The sequence below is a fragment of the Euphorbia lathyris genome, chromosome 3 (genome assembly GCF_963576675.1).
Source record: "Euphorbia lathyris chromosome 3, ddEupLath1.1, whole genome shotgun sequence".
In the NCBI taxonomy this organism is placed as follows: domain Eukaryota; kingdom Viridiplantae; phylum Streptophyta; class Magnoliopsida; order Malpighiales; family Euphorbiaceae; genus Euphorbia; species Euphorbia lathyris.
In genome coordinates, this window is record NC_088912.1 from 63,796,272 (window position 1) to 63,821,641 (window position 25,370).

The 25,370-nt window shown below is 34.1% G+C and overlaps 2 protein-coding genes and 1 long non-coding RNA gene across 6 annotated transcripts; 2 read left to right on the top strand and 1 right to left on the bottom strand.

Annotated features, from left to right (window-relative positions):
• The first annotated feature begins 7,585 nt into the window (after positions 1-7,585).
• Positions 7,586-8,992, top strand: LOC136224830 (uncharacterized). The gene is made up of 2 exons (XR_010686636.1): positions 7,586-8,593; positions 8,667-8,992. It is a non-coding gene; the product is annotated as an uncharacterized lncRNA (long non-coding RNA).
• A 154-nt stretch (positions 8,993-9,146) lies between these two features.
• Positions 9,147-13,840, bottom strand: LOC136224827 (shikimate O-hydroxycinnamoyltransferase). 2 transcript variants are annotated; one of them, XM_066013253.1, is made up of 3 exons: positions 13,696-13,840; positions 12,651-13,108; positions 9,147-10,273 (listed from the first exon to the last, which is right to left on the bottom strand). In XM_066013253.1, the coding sequence occupies exons 2-3, from the start codon at positions 13,056-13,058 to the stop codon at positions 9,386-9,388; spliced, it is 1,296 nt and encodes a 431-aa protein (XP_065869325.1). In that variant the 5' UTR covers positions 13,059-13,108; positions 13,696-13,840; the 3' UTR covers positions 9,147-9,385. The 2 variants fall into 2 exon arrangements, with proteins under 2 accessions (XP_065869325.1, XP_065869326.1); XM_066013254.1 differs by lacking the exon at positions 13,696-13,840 and adding an exon at positions 13,347-13,657.
• Positions 13,841-13,961: 121 nt separating this feature from the next.
• Positions 13,962-17,636, top strand: LOC136224828 (uncharacterized). Of its 3 annotated transcripts, none has more exons than XR_010686635.1 (5): positions 13,962-14,269; positions 14,710-14,987; positions 15,398-15,612; positions 15,752-17,453; positions 17,524-17,636. XR_010686635.1 is itself a non-coding variant. In XM_066013255.1 (4 exons), exons 2-4 carry the CDS (start codon positions 14,843-14,845, stop codon positions 15,869-15,871), a joined length of 480 nt encoding a protein of 159 aa, XP_065869327.1. In that variant the 5' UTR covers positions 13,977-14,293; positions 14,710-14,842; the 3' UTR covers positions 15,872-17,467. The 3 variants fall into 3 exon arrangements, 1 of the variants encoding a protein (XP_065869327.1); XR_010686634.1 differs by having other exon boundaries at positions 13,977-14,293; XM_066013255.1 differs by lacking the exon at positions 17,524-17,636 and having other exon boundaries at positions 13,977-14,293; positions 15,752-17,467.
• Positions 17,637-25,370: the final 7,734 nt, after the last annotated feature.

Consider the following 25,370-nt stretch of genomic DNA (forward strand, 5'->3'; position numbering starts at 1 on the left):
TTCGGATTACGAAACGAATATGAAATGTGAAACGCTTTAAAATTAAGTTTCTCATTTTTACTATTTTTCGTATTTTTAATATGTTTACCATTTTTCGCATTTTCACTATTGTTGGCGATATTTTTGAGTAACAAAAATATTCCTTTTACAACCTTGATTTGTGTGGGAAAATGCGGGCGTGCCAGAGAATTAGGTTCTCAACCTACGTTTAAGAAAACGGTTTTTATAGATATGCGCCTGTGTCTAATGAATAACTGGCTAATAATCAAACAATTGTACAGGAAAAGCAAGGATTGTGAAAATGTTTCCCTGTGTTCCTAGTTGCCGTCAGCACAACTTTAACTAGAATTGGACCAATAGTTTTCAGTAATTAAAAATGTAGTAATAATAAAGCAAACGCAAGAATTTGGGAATTTTTCTTTATATTTACTTTAAATTAAGAGTTTTGGGTTACAATCAATCGAATGAGAATAATTACAGCCAAGACAAATAGCAAATTTAATATCCACAATGTCAAAAGCAATAAATATGATTATAATTGAGATTGAAATGAACAATTGAAATAAATTAACTGAAGCGGTGAACCGTTGCGTCGAAGCGTCGCGTTGAAACGTTGTGTCTGCCTGAGGTCGTTATCCCGAGACCGATGCTTGAAGTGAGTAAAACGTGTGTTTAATGGGCTTAATTGATTGGGCTTGAATATTTGGAAATTAGGATTGCTGTGATAAAATTGGTATTTTGGCTAGGAAATTGAGTTTTTGGATGTGAATTTGAGTAGGAAAAACGAATCAGATTTGTGTTTGGTCGGAAAAAGAGCAAATTATACCGAATCAAGGACCGAGAGGGATGATTTTAGTGGCTCAAATCGGGCAAAGGGGGCTGATGTAAATTGATGTTCAGTTTGATGAACGAAAGCTTGAGATTATAGCGATTGTAGCTAAAATTGATGATAAGAATCAAGGATTAATGATTGAAATTGGCTTGGAAGCTTGAGAATTGTGTTTAGTGATGAATATGGACGAATTGGGACCGAATTTGGCTAGAAATATATGAATAGGCTGAATATATTTTTGAGAATTGTATTGATAAGTGTTGTGTATTGTTGTATTGGATTGATTATTTTGGTATTGATATTGGTTTTGTATTGATTATAGGGGGGGAGTTGAATGAAGAAGAAGAAAGGTTATTTATAGGATGAATTTGCACCCACTAAACACTCATTTACCCACTACTCATACCATGACTCCACTAAGCACAAAATGGAGTAGTGCTTCCTTATTTTTAGGCCTCAATTTGGCTTGTGTAAGTTGATCCGAAATTGCTTGTTTTTCTGCAGCTGACTTCGTAAAATTCCTGCTCTCTCTGTGTTCGTCCTATGGTGCTGCTGAAGATGGATCCATAAAGCTGGGGACGTCTATTTTCTGGATCCAAGCTCACTTCTGAAGTTCTTGAACGTTTAGCTTGTCGAAAAAATTAATCAAAAGTGATCAGTGGCCTATTTCGGATTTCCTGCATTAAGAAAGTTAGTTTAGTGGCATTTTCCACTTTGTCACCCACTACTTTGTCACCCACTAACCCACTTTCTTCTCTTCTTTTGACTATTTCTTTTTTTATTTTATATATTTTTTTATTTCCTTTATTTTTTACATCAAAATGATAAAAATGACAAACTATAAGTTATAATTATAACATATGGTTTGAATACGAATAAATGTAAAAATTAGTAAACTTAGGTTATAATTATAACCTATGGTAAAAATATAAATAAATGTAAAAATTACATTTACCCCCAACAACTATTTTTACGTTTTTTCGGTTTTATATGTCATGTGTCAAAAATTGTGTCACGTGACAAAAAGTTAACAAATTGGTTAATTTTTTTTTATCCAAAATTGATTAAATGTCACATATGAGAATGTTCCATAGACAAATGTTATCAAATAATGATAAAATTTGGATACCACATAGATCAAATATGGATTTAATCCGTGATTTAAAAGATAAGCTAATATATTTACAATGACTAAATACACTACATTTTAGGATTTCGAATTTTATTTAAATAATTAATTAAAAAATATTTTATTGATTAACTATACAGTGATAATATTTTATTTGTCAGATATGATGTGTTATCAAATTATTAGCGTGACACATGGATAGCGTGGTGTATTAAATGTATATTAAAATTGTTTACCATATGGAGCAATCTCTATCAATAAATATCCGTCACTGCGTATGTGTATTGATAACTGCTATGGTGAGCAAATAAGAACACAATGGAGAGGAATTATAATACCAAATATAAGACGAAGAAAATAAGATTTTATTAATATCTCATCCAGCAACCAACAAACTCCTTACCTCATACACATAGGTAGGAAAAACCAAAAAATAAAATAAAATAAACCAATCTCAGTAAAAAGAGGAAGGTCATGTGCATAACAATTGTAAAAATATGATATAGGGTAAATAATTATAAAGTCCTTATGTTTTTACTTAACACGCTAGTAAATCCATCATATTATTATAAAGTTCTTAAGTTTTATCTTAATCAATTCTTTATTCCTCTTATTTGTTTTTGTAAATGAAAGTCCAAAATTGCCCCTAGTTATATACAAAAAAAAAAAATTATCTTTTAGTTTTCAAATTTAATCTAATTAATTTTAATGAAGTTTTTAAACTACATATACACCGAAATTAATATACTTGAAAAAATGTATCATTAATTTTCTTAAATTGTAATTATTTTTTAATATTATATCTTTAAACTAAAATTAAATATTATTATAAGTTTTTTATAATTTTTAAAAAAATCATATATTTGTTTTTCTTCATTCGTAAAATTTATTAGAATTGTAAAAACTTTTTACAATGATAGTCTTACTCCCATTTTAATAATTTTTTATTATTTTTTACGAAAGGGTGAAGTCAAAATGGCATTAAATAAGATGAGATTGAAAAAAAGCAGTAGGACCTGATGGCATCCCTATTGAGATTTGGAGATGTTTGGGAGATAGAGGAATCGAATGGTTGACGACGTTCTTCAACAAAATTTGGAGAAACAATAAAATGTCATCCGAATGGAGGAAAAGTATCCTAATCTCGTTGTATAAGAACAAAGGCGATGTCCAAGACTGTGCCAACTATCGAGGAATCAAATTAATGAGTCACACTATGAAACTGTGGGAGCGAGTGATCGAACAAAGGCTAAGGAGGACGGTGAAGATCTCGGAAAACCAGTTTGGCTTTATGCCGGGAAGATCAACTATGGAAGCCATCCACCTAATGAGACAATTAATGGAGCACTATCGAAATAAGAAGAAAGACTTGCATATGGTTTTCATTGACTTGGAGAAGGCATATGATAAGGTACCAAGGGAAGTACTTTGGTGGGCCCTAATAAGGAAAGGCATTTCGCGGAAATATGTTGACATCATAAAGGACATGTATGAGGGAGCATGCACGAGTGTACGCACCAGTGTTGGGAAGACTGAAGAGTTCCCTATTACGATTGGAGTGCATCAAGGTTCTGCACTAAGCCCATTTCTTTTTGTCATCGTTATGGATGAACTAACGAGTTCACTTCAAGATGGTATACCATGGTGCATGTTGTTTGCAGATGATATTGTATTGGTTGATGAGACGAAAGAAGGCGTGGAGAGGAAGTTGGAACTATGGAGACAAACTTTAGAATCTAGAGGCTTTAAGCTGAGCCGAAGTAAGACAGAATATTTGGAGTGTAAGTTTAGCGGCGATATGAGTAGGGAGGCAGGGACAATCACCCTAGATGGGAGAGTTGTTCAGGCATCGGATTGCTTTCGGTATTTAGGATCTATTATCCAAACGGGTGGAGAAGTAGATGGAGATGTTGCTCATAGGATTAAATCTGGTTGGGCGAAGTGGAAGAGTGCTACGGGTTTTCTTTGTGACCCCGGCATTCCAAATAGATTGAAGGGAAAATTCTACCGTACGGCAATCAGACCATCATTGTTATATGGTACGGAGTGTTGAGCAGTGAAACACTGTCACACTCATAAGATGTCGGTGGCGGAGATGCGTATGTTGAGATGGATGTGTGGTCATACGAGAAAGGATCGGGTGAGTAATGAAATAATTAGGACAAAAGTAGGGATTACATCTATTGAGAATAAAATGAGGGAAACCGACTAAGGTGGTTTGGCCATGTAAGACGAAGAGCGCTTGATGCGCCGGTTAGGAGGACTGAAGAGTGGCAAAAGGATGTAGTGGTGAGGGGTAGGGGAAGACCTAAGCAAACTTGGAGGAGGGTGATCGAGAGTGATATGAGTGTATTGGGGATTGAGGAAAATATGGTAGTGGATAGGAAAGAGTGGAGGGAGAGAATTTGTGTCGCTGACACGACTTGATTTCACGGTTTTATATGATGGTTCATGTTAGCAGACTCCGAATCATTTCGGGACTAAGGCTTTGTTGTTGTTGTATAGATAGATAAATAAGAAAAAAATAATTCATCATTTATCAACATATTAAGCCTATACGGAAAAAAACAATTGGTATGTCTGCATGCCACACGTTAAAAATTATGTCATACGGAAAATTTAACAAACTAAATAATTTTGTATCCAGAATGAGAATACCTGATGAACAAACATTACTAATAATACTACATGGACAAAATGACAAAATTCTAAATACGAACAGAAGGGAATAAGACTATGATCCAATAAACAAAGAAGTTAACTTAACTTGTTGTGTTACAATCATTTAAAGAGAAGTTTAGAGCTTCCAAGTGAAGATTGACATCTTAATTATAAATTGTTATTGCACACTGAAAATGTGAGATGAATAATAATGTGGGAATAATCTTTTTTACACTGTCTTTCACTAATGGTAATGGGCCTCTCTTTCTTATTCTTTCATAATGTGATGCTTTCCACGTGAAATTCATATGTATATGCCTACTATTATGTACTATCCTATTCTGTTCAAAGTTTGAAAATTCTTCCTTGATGCTCATTCCTCTATATATATATATATTTTTTTTTAAACAGAACCTTTACAAATCAGCCAACAAAACGTTACACAAAAAATGGGGCGGGACATTAACCCAAACCCCGCGATCAGTCGTTGAGACCACTAAGCATGGGCAACCTGATTCGTGGATCGCTTAACAAAGCAAACAGAACAGCCGACAATTCACTGTAAAAGAGATTGGCAGCCGCCTAATAACAGGTCAATACTCGAGGAGCTCCCAGCTTCGCTACGAAGGGCACTTACCAGGAGTTGTGAGTCTGACTCGACCAAGGCATTACTCCACCCCTTCTCCACCAGCCAGAGGAGCGTTGCCCGGCATGCTAAGACCTTCGCCAAAAACGGATCCGAAATCAAACCGCTGCAACTGCTGCCTACTGCCAGAAACATAGTTGAAGAGCGAGCAACAAACCCATATCCTGCCTGGCCTATCTGAGGGAAAAGAGAGGCGTCAAAATTTACCTTAGTCATGCCTGCGTGGGGACGAGTCTAGCGGGGAGGAGCCTCAGAAGAAATCACGCCTCGCCTGTCCAGTTGAGCTTGGCTCCATTCAGAATAAAAAGCCGAGGAATTGGTAACACTCCCCAGTGGCATCCTAATATAATGGTAAGTGACGTTGTATGGCATTAAATTGCTTTTCACGTAAATAAAAAAAAAGTGTGGAGGCGAGCGCTCACATATATTAATTAAGGTTGGATTACTAATTTGACTTTAAATTAATTATGTTTCTTAATTTGTATGAAACACCCTGTAATGGTTTATAAAAAAAAACAGAGGAAATGTAATAATAAAAACAACAATCAGGAAACAAACTACTGGTTCTTTTTCTTTAAAGAATCAACCTTAACCCAATTAATAACATGTTTGCTTATCCATTCATGAGTCTACTATCCTAGTTGGTCATTCAATGCATAAGTACCTCATATAATTCTCTTTCTTATTTTAATGAAGAAACATACTGCAAAATGCATCAAACTAATTTCAAATGGAAAATTCTCCAAAAAAAAATCAAAACAACTTTCAACTTTGCTCTTTTTAATTTTACTAAAATCCTCATTCTCAGCAACAATGACACCGCCTTTATTATTAATACTATCACTTTTCTAAAAAAAAATTACAAATAAAAAGACAATAACCCAAAAAAACAAACAAATAATAGAAATACAAATAAAAACCATAATCTTAGCTTCAAACTGTCAAGAGCTTTGATGGCTTATCTTCTTTTGATTATTCATCATCTTTCCTATCAATATCAGACTTCAAAGATTCAAGAACACTCCCTATCATTTTACTATCATCTTCAAAAATAACATCATCCGATGATAGAAATCAAAGAAAGTGTCTCAAGAGGATCTAATGAATTAGAATCAATAGAAGGAACATCATGTTCATTAATAGCAACATTATTATCCAAATCAATAACATCGTATTCTTCTTTCTTCGTGAACACTTTCTTTTACCTTCAACTTCTCCTCATCATTATATTCATCTTTCTCATCATTTATAGTATCATAGGTCAAAATGAAGAATCCAACACTTTATGCACTACTATCTAGGTATGGAGATTGAGTAGAATCATGAAGAATCGCAATTACTCAAAAAAAAATGAAGAATTGCAAATCACTAATAATTAAAGGTTTGCAATGGGACAATTGATTTTATTATTTGGTTCAAGGAAGAGTTGATTGGCTATTCATACAACAATGGATTGGAAGCTTTGATGATTGCAATATGGCTATGTATTTTCACTTGGTAATGCAATTTGGATTAGTGTTGGAATGCCACAACTTAAGTAATATTGGTAGATAACAAGTTTTCCATTTGCTTAGTTGAAAATCTTGCACAAAATTATATGTTCATTACAAAAAACTGCTCCTTTAGAGGCCTTTTTATAGCAGCCCATTTATTAACTGCCTCTTGGGCTTTAGCCCGCCCTTTTGTTGTGGCAGAATTAGAAAACCGCAACATGGGCTTTAATGTACACATAGCCCAATTAAAACTCAATTCACTAGAAGCCATCCCATTAGGTGTTATTTCTCCTTCTCAAACTCAAATTTCTCGAACGATTGCGAGATATTTACTCAACAACCCATTAGAAAAACTATTTCCTCAACACGATTTCGAGATATTCACTAGAAGCAACACGAATGATCTCTGCGTAGCACTCATCAGTCAATTTGAGAAGCTAAATATGTTTGATAAGGTGAGCCAAGAGTTGATTTGTTAAATGTCGTTCGCTTTATCTAATTTTCGAATTGGTTGCTGGTTTCTCTAATTATCGAATTCCATATTCATCGCTGCTGATTTGATAAGCAAAGTTGTTGCTGTTTTTTCTAATTTTGATGAACGTTCATGTGATGTTTTATATGTTCAGACATTTTGAAGTAAAGCTTGAGTATTCCTAAATGCCCAATATAATGATAAGGTGTTGGCTGGTTCAATGAAATAGAATGGAAAACAACGTTATCAAAAAAAAAAAAATGATATGGAATAAAATAGAATAGAATAACATAGTTTTCCTTAGAAATAGTTATTCTTATGTTTGGTTCATAAATGCGATAACATGGAACAATTTTGTAGTTCAGAAGACAAACTTACCTTAAGTATAATTAAAACCATCTTAATCTCAATCAAATAACAAACTTTACAAATTCTATCACATCGAATGCATACTTCAAAATCTAATATGTCCTAATCTTTGCAAGTCATTATCTATGTACACATGCTAGAAACAAGTTTTTTTTTAAAATTATGAAAACATGACCCCGAAATATTTTGTGCAAGTTTTCAAGAGTTTCGGATTACGAAACGAATATGGAAATGTGAAACGCTTTAAAATTAAGTTTCTCGTTTTTACTATTTTTCGTGTATTTCATATTTTTACCATTTTTTCGCATTTTCACTTTTTTACCGTTTTTTCGGTTTTTACCATTTTCACGTTTTTCATATTTTTCACTGTTTTTGTGTTTTTTCTCTTTAACCATTTTTCACCTTTTTCCGTTTTTACCATTTTTTGCGTTTTTCATTGTCAGATATTAATATGTAGTGGACCTTTAACTATCGGATTAAGCTTTTAGTTTAATTAAGTTGAGCTTTTAGTTTATGGAATAGTTATTCCTAGATTTAATTAATGGTTGAATAGAATAAAGGAGTATATGAGTATTTGGAAAGAATTCTGAATTTTATACTTTTTTTTATTTTAGAAGTAGGCTACCCCTGGTTAATTATCTTTTGTAATTATATAATTTCCTAACTAGTGTGTGGTTATAAAATGTCCAACAAATAAATACAACCGGAAATGATTAAATGCACACGGTTACTCAATTAAGTAGTACTTACTTTATATTGACAAAACTTTCAATTTCTTGTTTTAATAAAATCACAACTTATTGAGCAATCAATAACATCACACGGCAGGGTTGGTTGGTTTCTGTTTGTCAGATTTGATTTGAGACTCCACTTCAAGGAAAAGGAAAGGAAATGAAGCTTGTGTTTGTTGTATGGTTTTTGATCATATCTGCTCATCTCCTACCAAACCTTTCCTTTCAAGCAAAACATGAAGGAGACTTCACTATCCATGGTACGCTACCAACTCTACTTCTGGCTTCATCTTCCTAACTCAAAACATGTAATTATCTTTTTTTAACCTGCAGTTTCAAACAGCCATGGACACAACAAGGCTCAGCTTTTCCAGTCTATGAAGAGATCGACTGGATCTCATGGGACTAATTCTAATATTGTTCGCCGCCCCAATCCTAAAAGTGCTTCTGTAACTCTGCAACACCCTGCCTATCTATCTTTAGCTTTCTGCCTTTTCTTTTATTTCCATTAGTTTCTTATCTTCTTCTGCTACTTGCTTAAAGCTCTGCTGTTTATGATTATTTATCTTCGATTCCATCAACTTTTCTTTTTTAAAGATGCTACTATCTTTAATAATTGATTTTGCTTTTGCTTAATAAATGCTTCATCTTCATACTCACTTTTTTCTTTTTTCTTTTTTCTTTTTTTGAGATGTGGGATGAATTTATTAGATGTACCAATTGAACTACACTCAATTGGTCTTTAAGAACATATCCCAGAAGCTTGCCATCAAACCATAATTTTTTAAGTGTAGGATTAAAGAAGAGTTCAGCTCAGAATCAATAGAAGAAAAGGTCAAATTGATTGTTGCACTAAATTACACATACAATTTTCTCTTCTCCATAGTTGAGATATGTGCATAGCGTGTACAACAAGGACTTTCCCCTTAATGGACATTTCATTTCTGCTGAAATTAAGACAAACACGGAAAGATATTGTGGTGATTAAGTTTTTCAACAAGAAACAAAGAAACAAAGAATTTCTGGTATATGTCATATTCCCCAGCACTTGTTTAAATGTCATGGATGAACTTCTCAAACAGTTTCATGTGTTCTGATTGCAATGCAATTGCTACTGATAAGCTTCCATCATTTGTCGAGCTCGGCAAGATGAACGATAAACCCTCGTATGCAATACCACCAGGCCCCATAAATATGGGTCTGCCCCATCCAAAATCTGCATCATGGATTGGCAGCCTAACCCAGCTAGTAATCCCCAGATTTGGGCACTTAAAAGTATGTGCCCCTCGAACAAGCGCAGACAAATCAGGCTGAAGTTCAAGGTAATCAAGGGCTGACCTAAGGTAATCATGGTCCATGCGAACCAATGCGTCATGAATCCTTCCTGCAGCATACCATGTTGGCTTTGATATCAGATCACCTCCTACTGCAATTGGTGTTGCTGTAAATATCACATTGCCAAAGTAACCCGGTGGAAGTGGAGGCTGCAACCTTGACCTTCCATCAGTTGCAATGTATAGTTTGGTTTCTTGATCATCACCAAGTCCACGTGCCCTGCAAGTAGATCGCCATACATGACCTGCCAACATCTCATACGAGCTGTAACTTGTAGTGTTTCCATCTTCTTTTGCCTTAGATTTCAGGACGTTAAGCTGCTCTCTTGATAACTTGAAAATTGAGACCGTCGTGCTATCTGGTTTGGTGGTTTCGGCACAAGCCTTTAGGGATGGAGGAGGTTGATACTCAACGTGGTGGAATGCAGGCTGAGGTGGATCTCTGGCACGGAGGAGGGTGCGGTCTATGAATGGTGGAACTGTAAGGTCCAGACCACGAGCCATATCTGACCATGTATTCACAAAGTGAAGACCAGAAAACCCATCAGCTACATGGTGTTGCATACCAACACCAAGCGAAACTCCACCGCACTTGAAGTGTGTTATCTGCAAATAATCAAACCAAAAACCATTAGTAAATTCAAGCATGCATTAATTCGAATTTGAACTAACAAGTCTGTAGGGGACCATACAGAAAACATCCAAGTAGTTACTGGAAGTCTATAAATAGTTGGAGGCTATATGGGTATTTTCTTTTTTATGCACGAAATGACAAAAAAAAAAAAAAACTAAGTCCTGGTTGGTTATTTATATGCTCAATCATCTTGCTTGTTCTACATTTTATAGATGATGAGTGCAGAAAAAAGCTCAATTTCACAGAAAATCACTCTCTTTATGCCTCTTAATCAACTGTGAGAAAATCATGGAGTATATATATGCACTTATGATCACTAACCGTAGCTGCTAAAGTATAAGCAACCAAAGTTTTAGTTATAATACTCCCATCAGAAAAATTATAAAAGACTTGAATAGCCATATCATAGAAAACCGTTTCCTTTCAATAAGGAAACAAGACCACTTAGGCAAAGGTGAGTTTCCATCAAATTGATAATAACATGATATGTGTGCTCAGACAAGGCTTGCCAGGTGGCATGCTATAGTAGTCATATAATAGAGCATCTTTGTGCAATGAACAAAGAAGAAAACAAACAGAGTGGAAAGTAGAGAAAATCTACTATCCAATTAGATTTAGATATGCAGCCTATTTAAATGACGACTTTTGGGTATGCGAGTCGATTTCCTAAGTATCCTATCCCATTCACTTTCTAGTAAGTTTTTAGCTCTTAGAAAATGTGAGCCTCAATTAATAACGATTGTCAAATAAAAGTTTGAGAATTTGTCGCAAACAAATGTCTTTGCCCTAACAAACTGCACTCGCTAACAGTTGAAAGCTTATCTCAGTTTCTCCTCAAGGCGTAGCTTTAAATAATCAAATCTTTAATTTCAAAAACTTATAAATTCTGAGTCCTTATTCGTCTGAAGTCGCTGACATGTTTAACATTATGATCAAGTCATAATGATTACAAATAGTAAGTGATCGATCACTATCAGACTTAGATGGATCCTCAAGTCTAAAGCAAATGATCTGTATTCATTAAGAAGAGTAAAAAGTAAGTAAACAATGAAAGCCAACAAGTTTGATTAAGAGATGAGTTACTAGTCCAGTCAATCACTATCAAATTTAGGTGAGAAGACAATGATGTCTAATCAGATGTGGTCCTGCTCAGTAATATCTTTTGTTTTACAGTCATTGTGGCCCTCAGCTCCATGTGAAAAGGCCTAAAACCTAAAATGAAGTTATCTCAAGTCCATGTGATGTGAGAAACCTTCTAGTTGTGGGGCATAAAATTATGAAGCATTGCTTTAAGACAAGTAAATGTTATGTTGATCAGCCCGTATCTGAGAAAACAGACCCTACACTTGTTTTAATATTATGCTTATTAATAACACCACCAGTGGAACAGTACATTGTCATCAAAAGTTTGAAACTTGGCAATTTACAAAGTTCTCAAGGTATAAAGAATATCAGTTGCTAAAGATAATGTCATCTCCATTTACAGTAACTTCTATTTATAACCGGATCACAGCCGCCAAATACTTCTCTATTATGTTAAAGCTTGCCCAACAAATACTCTCCTAATTAAATCCAAGGTAATTGTCAGAGATGCTATTTTTTGGTTTTATCTATCAAGTAAATTGGTTTAATCACAAGGTATTAGAGGGTAAATTACTTTCATAGTCACTAACTGTAAAGCCTAACATAAAAGTTGCCCAACTTTACACTTAGTGACATACCACTTTAATAGCAAGTAATCCTTCAGTATAAAACTTATGGAAATTTTATTTTAAACAGTTTCAATGTTTCAGATTTAAATGTTTGGCTAAGAAAGACAAAGTAACTGTTTAAAAAATTGTGATTTTGGAAAATAAGAGGTGTTTTCATGGTAAATATAGTTTAAAACAACTTAAATTTTTGAAAAATTTCTTTGTTGAGATGTTAATTGAAGTTTAGTGATTATAATGTTATTTGGGAGTGAAGTTAACTGGCTGGTTGTAATTTACTATGATATTTTTTTTTTTTTTTTTTGACAATTATGATATTATATCTTTAGATTAAGTAGTGGAGAGTAGAAAATAAAAACTGTTAAAATTTCAATATATGATAGGAACGATTTTCAAACTAAGAGCATTTATGTACGTAGTGTTAGAAATGTCATGTGGAATTCAATTTTTTTGGTGTCTGTTGCTAAAGTACCTAGTTAACAAAATATCACTATCTGAAAACATAACCAATTCACCTGTATTCATGGACAAATCTACCAACAATTGCAGTATAGGTCCCACTACCAATTAGGATCATTTAATGAAGGAATATATGGAATTTAATTTCCGAAATGCAGAGTAAAAAATTGAAAGAGCGTACCTGCAAAACTAAGAGAGGAAAAGTGGAAATCCCGCCGGAGTAATCAACGGTAGGAATAAGCTTCTTGAGCTCCAAAGTGGGAGCGAAATCGCCGAAGTCGTCAACGACGGAGGTGGTGTCAGCGAGAACAAGTAATACACCTTGAGCATTGCAGTTAATCTCAATTCGACCATCCTCATCCCTTCGCAGGCGTCCGGCCATGGGATAAAAAGGCACAAGTGCCTTACTAAGGGCCGTCTTGATGACATCTGGATCGAAGAAATTAGGAGCACCAGTTGGCCTGTAGAAGTAGACGCTCGGGGTGTGGAACCTCGGGACCACTAGATCAACATTGGAGTTCCACAGCCCAACTCTCGGCGTCTCCTCTGCGGGCTGGACCAGCGTCGACTCTTTTACGTTGATGATCATCGTTTTCTTTTCCACGCGCTTTTTTTGCTACGCTAATTTGACTGCCGTTTCTGCATAGCAAACAGATCAGCGGTCAGACACAATATCTTTGACTTTTTTAGCAGTTGACGCATCGCATCGCATCGCATGATAATTCATAATTACATGGGAATGGAGTTAATTAGGGAATTATATATTTAAAAAAAATCAATAATAATGATTATGACATGTAACATAGTACTTGAGCAATAATAATGAAGATGGAAAATAAAGTTTTGCCCAAATCTGTTTTTTGATTATAAGTTTTACCTGAATTAGTAGAAATACATACTGTATACGGGATTTGAAGGTTGTCCTAACTCCTAACTAACGTGGAAAAGGCTAAAAATGGTAGGAAAACTGTTAACAGAAGTTTAATTTTATTTGTATGTAAAAACAGTGAAAAAAGAAATTAGAAGCAATCGAATCGGTCAATGGTGGTAACCCAGAAAAGCAAAATTTAACGAGAAGATCCACATTAATCATTGATGGAAGAGGAGTGGGTGAAGTTTAAACGGAGAAAACGATGACGATTCGTTCCGGTTACGGCACACAAGAATATAGTTATTTGCATAATAAGAAAGCAGAATATGAAAGTGAAATGATCGGAAAGAAATACCTGATTTTAGGAAAATGGAACAAGGAGATAAGAAACGGAGTTGGTGAGTGGGAGGTTAGAATGCAAAGGGCAGGCCACTTATTTTATAAGGAAGAAAGATGGTATTGGTAATGTAATGTAGAAATCCGATCTGTCACTCACCTAACATCGCCTACTCTCATTGACCATTCACCCCTTGCCACGTTCTTTTTCTTTCTTTTTATCTATATATATATATAGCTTTGGCACAAAGGAATAAGACGAGGGGGTCAAAGTATAATAATTTGGACTTTCTCCCTCACTAGTGAGTTGAGGTTGGTGAGACCATCATAGCTGAACCATTCTATTCCATTTTCTATTTCATAACTATTTTTCATTTAAAAAAAAAAAAGCTTTATTTTATCAAATAGGATTCACTGTTGATATAAGGCTTATACGATGAAGCTTTTAATGGCATTTTTGAATTACTAAACCAAAGCCACAATTTTCTATCTCTATAGAATAAATTTTCAAAATCCCAAAACCTTTCAAACACGCTAAACGTTATTGGATCAAATCCGGACTAATTTCTCAACCAAACCATGGATCGTGACAGGTACGGTAAAGGAAAGCAAAAATGGTACGATTTACGGTTTTATTTTGTTGATTTGTTGTTCGTTTTTGAATATGTGAGGGATTTTTAAAAATCGCCGGAAACGCCCGCACCATAGGGCGGGCGTAATGTTCATACGTCCGAATGCAATTTGGGGCTTTTTATTTTTTAAATAAATATAATTAAATTTAATTGTTTGTTATTTGTTTAGATTAATTTGATTATAATTTATATGTTAAATGTTGTAAATTATATTGTTGTAATGTTTATGTTCTTGTTGTTGTAAATTATATTGTTGTAAATGTTAAATGTTTATGTTGTAGATATAATTTTAGTTAAATGTTTAGGTTGTAAATTATATTTTTTTCTAATTTAATGGTTGTAAATTGTATAGGTAAATTTAGTTGTTGTAAATCATATTTATTTTTGATGTAATTTTGTAGACAGAGCGGTCTACTATCATGGGGAAATCTATCCCGTCATCAGCTCGTCGTCTAGATATGGACGAAGAGGATACACCGGCATACGAGACAACGTGGTATTGATGTATCGGGTCGTAGACGGAGAGGGGCTGCGATGCAGCAAGTGCGGAGGGCTTCGATTGAGGAGGTTGTATTGAATCAGCCCGAGATTCGAGGAGCGGAGGCGGCGACGGATTATTATGGCGATGAGCAGCCGACCCAGGGTAGACAGCGCAGAGGTGGTCGCTTTGCGAGTACAGGTACTTTTAATTTGAGTATAGTATTTTAAATTTTAGTATAGTATAGTATAGTATAATTTTAGTATAGTATAGTATAGTATAATTTTATAATTTTAGTATAGTATAGTATAATTTTATAATTTTAGTATAGTATAGTATAATTTTAGTATAGTATAATTTTATAATTTTAGTATAGTATAGTATAATTTTAGTATAGTATAATTTTATAATTTTAGTATAGTATAGTTATAATTTTATAATTTTAGTAAGTATAGTATAGTATAATTTTAGTATAGTATAGTATAATTTTAGTATAGTATTTTTAATTTTAGTATAGTATAGTAAAATTTGAGTATAATATTTTAATTTTAGTATAGTATTTTTAATTTTTAGTATAGTATTTATAATTTTAGTATTATTTAAAATTTCAGGGACCAGCAAACGTCCCAAAGCTAGTGAGGACCACAGCTGGATTGTTTCTAGGCAGGTGGATGGTGGCTCCATTGATGGTTCCGTGATTCCTAGTTTTCTAAGACATGTTGCCTCACGGATGCTGGGAGGGGAGCTTCGATCGTTTCTGACATGCTACAACAGATCATTAGCATGTCAGAATTTGGGGGTGTGGTTAAGTGGTGCAACACCTGAGGTAAGAATAATTTAGTTTGTCAAAATTATTTTAATTATTATTTTTAACCCTAAATCTAAAAAAAAAAATCAACAATTGTATATGTGTCATTTTACAACCGTTCAGGAAGATGACTATTCTACTGCATGATGTATGGCAGATTTTGCGTATCCCGATCGAAGGTCTGATGGTCTCTGAGTCATGCAGTACTGAGCGGCTGCATGCCATGTCCAAGATGATGTTCGGGGTGGATCAGGAAGAGTTGTTGTCGCCGCTCTGAAAATACTGGAGTGGTGGAGGTGTATTTGTTGATGTTGTACACAAACTTACCAGCGATGATAGGGATGACGCGACTCGAGCCACGACGTGGATGTGGTTTATGCTCGGATCCACCTTGTTTGTTGACAATAGTGGTGATAGGATTAGGTCGTACCATCTGGCTAAGGTTCACGGCGGTGTTAGAGGGGCAGTTGGACTTTCATGGGGGTCTGCTACACTTGCTACGTTATATCGGCAGCTAGGGATAGCGAGCAGGGGAGACTGTTCTGGTATTTGCGGATGTTTGACCCTACTACAGACGTGGATATACGAGTATTTTCCGGTGTTCCAGCCGCATAGACTACCACTCAGGATCTCAGCTGACCGTCCTCGAGCATGCAGATGGGAGGTCGGGGTTCCAGGCAGGACGGCCGCCCGACTAGAGACCATACGTGCACAGCTGGACTGCATGACGGCAGCCGAGCTATTTAATAAAATTTTAGTATTAATTATAGTTTTATTTATAATTTTAGTATTACAGTAAAACCTCTATATAGGAATACTCTATATAAGAATAACCTCCAATTTGTTATAAAAAATTTCGGTCCCAACTTGGGCCGGTTATAAATAAGAATAACCTCCCAAATGTTAACTGTTATACATAATCCAAGTCCCACCTTTAGAAACTATACCTCTATATAGGAATAATTATGTAAATAATGTATATATGTATTAAGGATTTAAACAAAATTTATTAAAAAAATTAAAAATTATTGAGATTAAATATGAGTTGGCACACAAATTCCAACTTTAACTATAAATTCTTATCATTTTCCCATAAAACTCTTTTCTTTATGTATTGGAAACTAAACTCAAAACTCTTCCAATTCTTTAGGTATTGGAAATAAAACTCGTAGACTTGATATGCTAAACATTAAATTTATAAACTTTAAGTGTTGATTTTTTTTTTTGGTACCAAACTCTATATAAGAATAACCTCCCAATTGTTATACAAATTGTCCGGTCCCAAACGTATTCCTATATAGAGGTTTTACTGTAATTATATTTTTAATTTTAATTTTATAATTTTGGTATATTTTTATTTATAATTTTAGTACAGTATTTTTAATTTTAATTCTAATTTAAGTATTATTTATAGTATATTATTTATTATTGAGTATTATTTTTTGCAGGTGACGTGGTTGCCTTATGGTCATGTCCCCGATGATGATCAGCTTCGAGTGTCCTAGGCCGGTTGGATACGGTGTAGAGACATTGTTGAGCCGTATATGCCGGATCGAGCCATACGTCAGGTCAGATATACTCAGTCTATCCCGGCTGAGCGTATTAGACCTGATAGAGCAATATGGTCATGGAAGTCTTTATCGTACAGGCTCACGCATTCCTCTGTCACAGTTGACGATACCTGAGGGAGATTTCCATCGGCTCGGGGCATTGATCGGAGGAGATGCCGGCCAGTTGGATACGATCCCACTGCCTGTGATGTTGCTTACATGGACTGGTACATGCGATATTCACATCCTCATCTCCTTCATGCCGGACAGGATGGACCGGTCCAGCTTGCTCGCTCCAACAGCGAATATGTAAGTTTATTATTATTTAATATTAGTTTACATGTGTTTGTTTTTTAATATTTATTTATTTATTTTGCAGTGGGTTAGCTGGTTGTGGCGTATCACCCAGCGATCGGCTGCCGGCCGAATTGATGAGGAGGCTCCACTTATTAGGAGCGAGATGGATGAGTTTATGGACGCGTGACGTCGGGCGAACCGATATATGTTTTTATGAGTTTATCTACTAGAACTTATTACATTTTAACACTTTGATATTATATGTACTATTTTATGTTTATTAATTTATTTTAATGTTTATGTTGTTAATTTTTATTTGTAAAAGGTTAATCCAAGTTAAATTCCGTAATTTTTATTTCTAAAAGGTTAATCCAAGTTAAATTCCACAATTTTTTCCTCACCCGGCACGCGGGCATGAGGTAATCACGTCTCACCATAAGGTGAGGCGTGAGGCTATCACGTCCGCACCGTGTGGTGAGGCGTGATAGCCTCACGCCTCACCTTGTGGTGAGGCATGATTACCTCACGCCCGCATATCGAGAGAGGAAAAAGTCCTTCATTTCCCACCCCAAAAATTTAAAGGGTATTTTTTCCTTTCATGGAGATAGAGGTGAGAAATGGAGGCTATATTTAACAACACCCTTTAATAATTGTTAAGATTAAAATTGTAATGTTTTATAGATGGAAGCTACATTAACTCTTCTCGAAACCTTAAAACTATTTTTTTAACCGTATAGACATACTTTAGTTATGCATTTATATGGAAAAGTTCACATATGATAGAATGAATCTCACTCCTGTATTATATATATCATATAATATTTTTTACAATTGTGGTTATTTTAGTACTTTTTTATATTAAGTTTGTTAGGCACATGACCTTCCTCTTTTTACAAATGTTATCCGAATCAGATCGAATATCAAACCAGATTTGGGTCACGGGTAATTTAGTCGGATCGGATGGATCGGAATGATCGAACCGGATGACGTAATAAATAAATAAATAATATTTTTATATATATTAAATATATATAATTAATTTAAAATATTTTTATACATTATATATATCCAAAATAAATTATAAGCAACTTTTAGTTTGTTATTTTTTGTTAATTTGAGCCTTAAATATATAACGAATAAATTAAATTCAGAATAAATTGAAATATATCAACGTATTCTATGGACCCGGGGTCACACCGGTTCACAGGCCAACCGCCGGGTCCCGGTCCAACCCCGGGTCCCTCCGGTTATTTCACCTTTGATATAACCGGACAAACTCGGACCGGCTTTCCCGCCGATCGGACCAGCTGGTCCGATCCGAACCTGATAACATTGCTTTTTACTAAAATCCGTTTTTTTTTTTTTGGGTTTTTCCTACCCACGTGTATGAGGTAAGGAGTTTGTTGGTTGCTAGATGAGATATTAATGAAATCATATTCTTCTTCCTCTTATATTTGCATATTATAATTCCTTTACATTGTACATATTTGCTCACCACAGCAATTATCAATAAACTTACGCAATGACGGATCAAGGATTTATTGATAGGAGCTGCTCCATATAGTGAACAATTTTAATATACATTCAATATACCACGTTATTCATATGTCGAGCTAATAATTTGATACCACATCATATCTGACAAATAAAATATTATCACCGTATAGTTAATCAATAAAATATTTTTTAATTAATTATTTAAATAAAATTCGAAATCCTAAAATGTAGTGTATCGTAAGTTATCTAGTCATTGTAAAGTATGTTAGCTTATCTTTTAAATCATGGATTAAATCTATATTTGATCCATGTGGTATCCAAAATTTTGTAATTATTTGATAACAATTGTCTATGGAATATTCTCATACGTGACATTTAATCAATTTTAGATAAAAAAAATTAACCAACTTGTTAAATTTTTGCCACATGACACAATTTTCGACACGTGCCATATAAATATAATAATTTTATTATTATTATTTTCTAATAGGCTTAATATGTAATGAATAAGAAAAAAAAAGTAATTCTTTATTTATCCACATCATAAGTCTATATGAAAAAAATTAAATCAATTGTCACTTGTATATATCATGTATAAAAAATTATAAAATGTGACAAACAAAATTAACAAATCGGTCAATTAAAATGGATTAAATGTCACTTATCAAAATATTTTAAAAATAAAATATTACCAAATGATTTAGATACAGATTACCAAATGTATCCTTAAATCATGGTTTTTCTAGTTTGAGGTGGTTGGAATTTTTGACATAATTTGAAATTTATATCAATTAAGTAATAGTAAATGGAATAAATAAATTTGAGACTTTTTAATATATTGTTGTTTTTATAACAAAAAATAAATTATTGTTCTCATGGTCAATTGTTCTTTGATTTTTTTTAATATATCATTATTCTCTTTTGTTGCGTTCCTGAAGTGTCTTGTTTGTTTTTTCAAATTCACAGTGATGTTAGTGGGAGTCATCTTCTTCCTTAAAATCAAAGAATATACAGAATCTATTGTAAACCTAACTTTAACACCTAAAGTATGTCTCGTTTTATGGTTTGGTCTTTTATCATCCATTGATAATTTTTGGTGTTTTTATATTAAAAATTGAAACTTCATATAAACCTTTAATGGAGTTTTTCCGGCTACAATGGGTGCTCAAGCCCCCCTCTAGATCTGTCCTTGCACTTATATTATCAATGAAAATATTCAATTTGGTGATATTCTTTTTAGAGAATTTAATCTAAATATCAGAAGAAGAAAAAACTCATTTTATTTTAAAATTGCCAAATACGCTGTTTATATGTTAAATACTATAAAATCAAAATCAAAATTCTTAAGGAGAATGGTTTCTTAACAGCCTCTTCATCTTCCAAATGAGGATTTTGAACTTTAGCTTCACGAATTTTCTTAATCGTGGCTTTAGGAGCCATAAGGAAAAGAAAATTCAAGATGAAGACGAAGAAGTAAAAGTTATGAGGAACTTACAGATTTCTTGCCACAAAATGGTAGGAGAGAAAAAGAGTAGAAATCGCTTTTGGTTTATGAAAAAGATGGTGAGTAAAGCGTTTTCTTTGGTTTAAAAAAAGTATTCACTAATAAAATAAATAATAAATGATTCAAGAAGGAAAAACGGCGCGTCAAGTGAAGGGACAAGTGAATGGACTTAATCATTATTAGAAATAATAATAATGACATTTCAATGTCCAAGAAAGTCCTAAAGGACGTTATCAAAGATCTAAGGAGGGCTCTTGATATGGTATGAAATATGAGAGTGAGCTTAGACATACAAGCTCGGGCCCATTATTTCATATATCCGGCCAGTCCATCTAACTATAAAGTGATTTTTCGGAAATAACAATGAGAAAAGAGCTTCGGATCCAAATTACATGATCAAGTCACTCTATTGCAGAAATATAGCTTTCGGACCAATCAAGAAGTGACACGTATACAAAGGAATAAACACAAATGCCTATCACAAAAATCAAGAAGAAAGGTACACAATTCTGTCAACTATTACATTACTATATTCTTCCTAAATTACGTATTGGCTTAATACATACCCAACCCCCTAAAGTTGTCCATTTTATTCATTTAACCCCTTCAACTTAAGGGACATCCTTTTAACCCCCTAAACTCCAAAAAAACGCTACTTTTAACCCCCTATCATCTGACGTGGCATTGACCTAGTCAACGTTTGTGTCTCAAACACAGGAGGCGCGTGGGAGGATTTTGTTCTTGCCTCCAACGGTAAAAAAAATGCATACAATCCCCTAAAGTTGTCCAGTTTGTTCATTTAACCCAATATCCTTAATTTCTATACAACTCTTTAAAAAAACATGTAATATGAAACAAATGGAGTAATATAGTTATTAATAATGATAAAATGGTTATTTAGAAGATAAAATTCAAATAAATAAAAAATTTGTAAAAAAAATGATAAGCTCAACATCCTAACGTTCAGTGAAGTGTAAATTTAGTTCTAACGTACGAAATAGTCCAAATTAAGCTCTAACGTTTCTAAACAAGATCAATTTTATATTGCTGAAATTTTGAAAAAACTAGTGTGATTGTTATTTAATTGTCATAATGGAACTTCCAAACATCAATTACGTCACAGAAAAAAATATATGAAAATGGTAACAATTGAGTCCGTCAGATACAAGTTAATCATAGTTATTTTTGTCAATGTGTCAAAAATGTTTACTTTTTTTTTGGGATCGAATGGAGGGCTATAAACCCAGAAAACAGAAAACTAGGACCGAATCATCCGGGAACGATCAGTCCTATAATAATCAGAAAAAAGAACATCTTGGATGCCTGCAGGAAGCTCCTCACACTCGTGAAAACCCAAAGATAGACGTCCTACGAAGTTAGCCATCCAATCTGCAGCGCAATTACCTTCTCGGTACACATGCACTAGTCGAATCTCCCAATCATTTGCACACAACCTTCGACACTCATTCACAAGCTAGTAACAACGACGACGGTTCTCAGTGCCTTCCTGAACCAACTGGACCACAACTCTAGAATCTAACTCAACCACCACCCCTCTGCACCCTTTATCCCCAAGCAACCCGAAGTCCGAAGTAGAAGCCCCACAACTCAGCAAGGACTACCGAACATACCTCCAGATTCACTGCAAACCCCGTAACCCAGCAGGCATGAGCATCCCGCAACACTCCTCCAGCCGACGCCAATCCGGGATTCCCCTCAATAGCTCTGTCTCTGTTTAATTTAAACCATCCAGCTTCTGGCGATCGCTAGCGGATAAAAACCACCTATCGATCCCCAACCCCCGTGCGCTCTTCAAAGACGAAAGCTTCCTTGAACCCAGCAATTTTCCTCTGAAGAAACTTAGCCTTATTCAGACAACCCACACCTTCCTGCTCAAAAACACGCAAACACCTCCAACGCCAAAGCCACCAAATAATCATAACAAAAGTAACCTCCCACCCATATCTGACTGAATTACGCTACCAGCAATTCTTCTGCATCCATGCAGCGAGCGGTCTACTGAAAAACTCATCCCTTTCCTCAAAAGGTATCCACAATGCCCATACCTCCCTTGCGGCTCGACAATCGTGAAGTATATGCAAGATAGACTCTGACTCTCCGCACTCCGAGCAGGAACTATCTAGACAAAGCTGATCCGGACGCGATTCTCATTAGAGAGCACACCATTATGCAAAACAAGCCAGACAAAGAAACACAATCTCTCTGGAACTTGAAGCTTCCACACAAGCCCCCAAACCGGAGAATTCATCGCTCCAGGTCCATTAGACTGAGTCAGAAAATAAGCAGTCTTAACAGAAAAATTACGAGGGAAAATGACCATGGAGGCTAACTGTAGGAGCACCGCTGAGGGAAGATGAATGCCAATGGCCTCCCAATCACAGCCACACCAACCAAAAATGTAATAGTTAAATAACAGTCAAACCATTTTTTTTCAAATTTTCAGTAATATAAGGCTAACATTGATCTTGTTTGGAAACATTAGGGCTAAATTTGCATCATTTCATACGTTATGGTTATATTTGTACTTTTTCAAAAACGTAAGGGGTCAAATTTGATACTTATCCCTAAAAATAATAATGAGATTTGAACTTATAACCTCTTACATTAAAACATGGAAAAATTACACAGAAATTCATATTTTAAAAACTATTTACAACTATGTCAAGTTATAATTTTAGATTATGTCAAACTAGTAAAATAAGTACTTTTAATATATTTTAAGGATTAGAGTTTATATATTAGAAGTCTAGAATATATTTTATAGGGTTTATGATTTATGAATTGGAGTCTTGAATTTTTAAATTATGGTGTAAAATCATAATATATAGAGAATAATAACTTATTAAGAATCAAGTTTGGTGATATAACTTAGTTGTAATTTTGTACTTAATTATGATATCCATGTATTTGACCCTTAAAATATAATCTTAACTCAATTCAACTATTTTAAATAATACTACAAATACACCAATATAACCAAAATTAGCGGGAGCTATCAAGAACTACCGCTACTCAGTGTTGGAGCCATCGTGCAGGGGCAGAGACTCCCCCTTCTCCGGACTCTAGGCTAGCGTGTTATCAAATTATTGAGACAACATATTAATGACAAAAAGTTCTATTATGAACCAAACACAATAAGCCGACCAATAAAAAAATAAAATACATACTACCTTATTAAAAATGATTGGGATAAAAAAATTAAAGTCATACGATTTTAATCTTTTCGGAGAGAAGGTTCTCTCTAGGAGTTCAGATCTCTTCCGCCTCCCATCTCCTCCGCCTTTTGCTTCTTCTTCTCCCCCACCCCTCCTAAACCGTCGTCTCTCCTCGTCTGCCTTCCTCTCCGTTGCTGTCTCGTTGAGGAGGAAGAAGGAAACTCCTACCGTTTTTGTTTTTCTATTTTCGTAGTTACTTTCCTTTTGTTTGTGTCAGTTTTTTAGTTGGATCCTATATATTTTATCGTACATCTGAATCCGTTTGAACTGTGTTTGTTGGCTAAACTCTTTGTTTTTGTAATATTTTCTGTTTTAGCAAGGACAGAAATGATAGATCTTATCCGTAGACTACGTGGTTGCAAAAGAAAGGACTTAGATCCGAAGGTTCAGAATGGTTCAAAGGCTGAAGATTGGACTACAGTTGTTTTGCGGTGAATTTAGAGTTACGATCTATATATGGTTCAAATGTTGTTTATGTTTAATATACCTTTAATGGCTTTTTTTTTTTGCTTTTAATAGTCATTTTCTTACCATCGTGGACTATGTATTAGGCTTAGCCTATATTGTAAGGTTTTATTCCTTACTGGTTTATTATGTACTTACAATTTTATGATTTAATGAAATATTAATATTACTATCAAAAAAAATCTTTTCGATCCATTATATCGAAATCGTTGTATGGACCATAAAGTACTGATCATTTGCTAATACGTATTTGAATAATGAAATTACATTAATAATCAATTTTGAATTTTATTTTGAACGAGGAAATTATATCGAAATTACATGAATTCTTTATTCTGATTGTTTTCTTTAATTTTTTTTTATCAAACTTTCATTGTTTTATTTTTACTTTTGTAAAATAACAATTATTGTTTTTCAGTTTTTTTTTTATCATGATCGTTTTCAATTTTTAGAATTTGACATTTTAAGAATTTTTTTAGAATATGGAATATTTGTAAATAGTTTAACCCATCATAATTAATTATGATGTAATTTACCCTATTTGAATCCTGATCAATCTCAAATAGACATTGAAATTGAAAGGATATATATGATTTATTTTATTATCAGCTCCCATTCTAGTTTATTTTATATCTAAATCTAGCGGTTAAAAAACTCTCTTCTTTCTTATACAGATTTTGAAATTTTGTTCTGACTTTTAACTAAAAGATAAGTCAACTTTTGGTTTTGTTTTGCTTTTTCTTTATTAAATAAATTTTTTTTTTATCAATATACTATAGTAGATTTAATAGTTTCTTCTTTATTTATAGTTTTTTTTCTTCTTTTATTGGTAGTTATGGCATATCTCCCTATATTATTGTCATCATTTTTTTTATCATCACATAGATTTGACCAATTGAAAGATCATAAAGTCATTACAGGAGAAATGACTATGAAATCAATTATGGATAGAGTTTGTTTCTCGTCGTTGTGTAAAAAACAATTTCAAGCATTGTCTACTACTATTATTCTATAACGATATATGTTTTGGTAGAAAAAGGAAGGCTAAAAGTCCAAGAGGACAAGAAAGAAAGAGAAATCAAAAAGCTTAGAGACGAACTAAACAGCTAAGAACAGAACCCCTGCAATCGGTTGCAAGAGTTTCTTGGAGACCTGCAGGAGGTGCACCAAACATAACGATATATGATATTGAAGATGCATATTCAAACTTCTCCGGTCTAGTTCTAG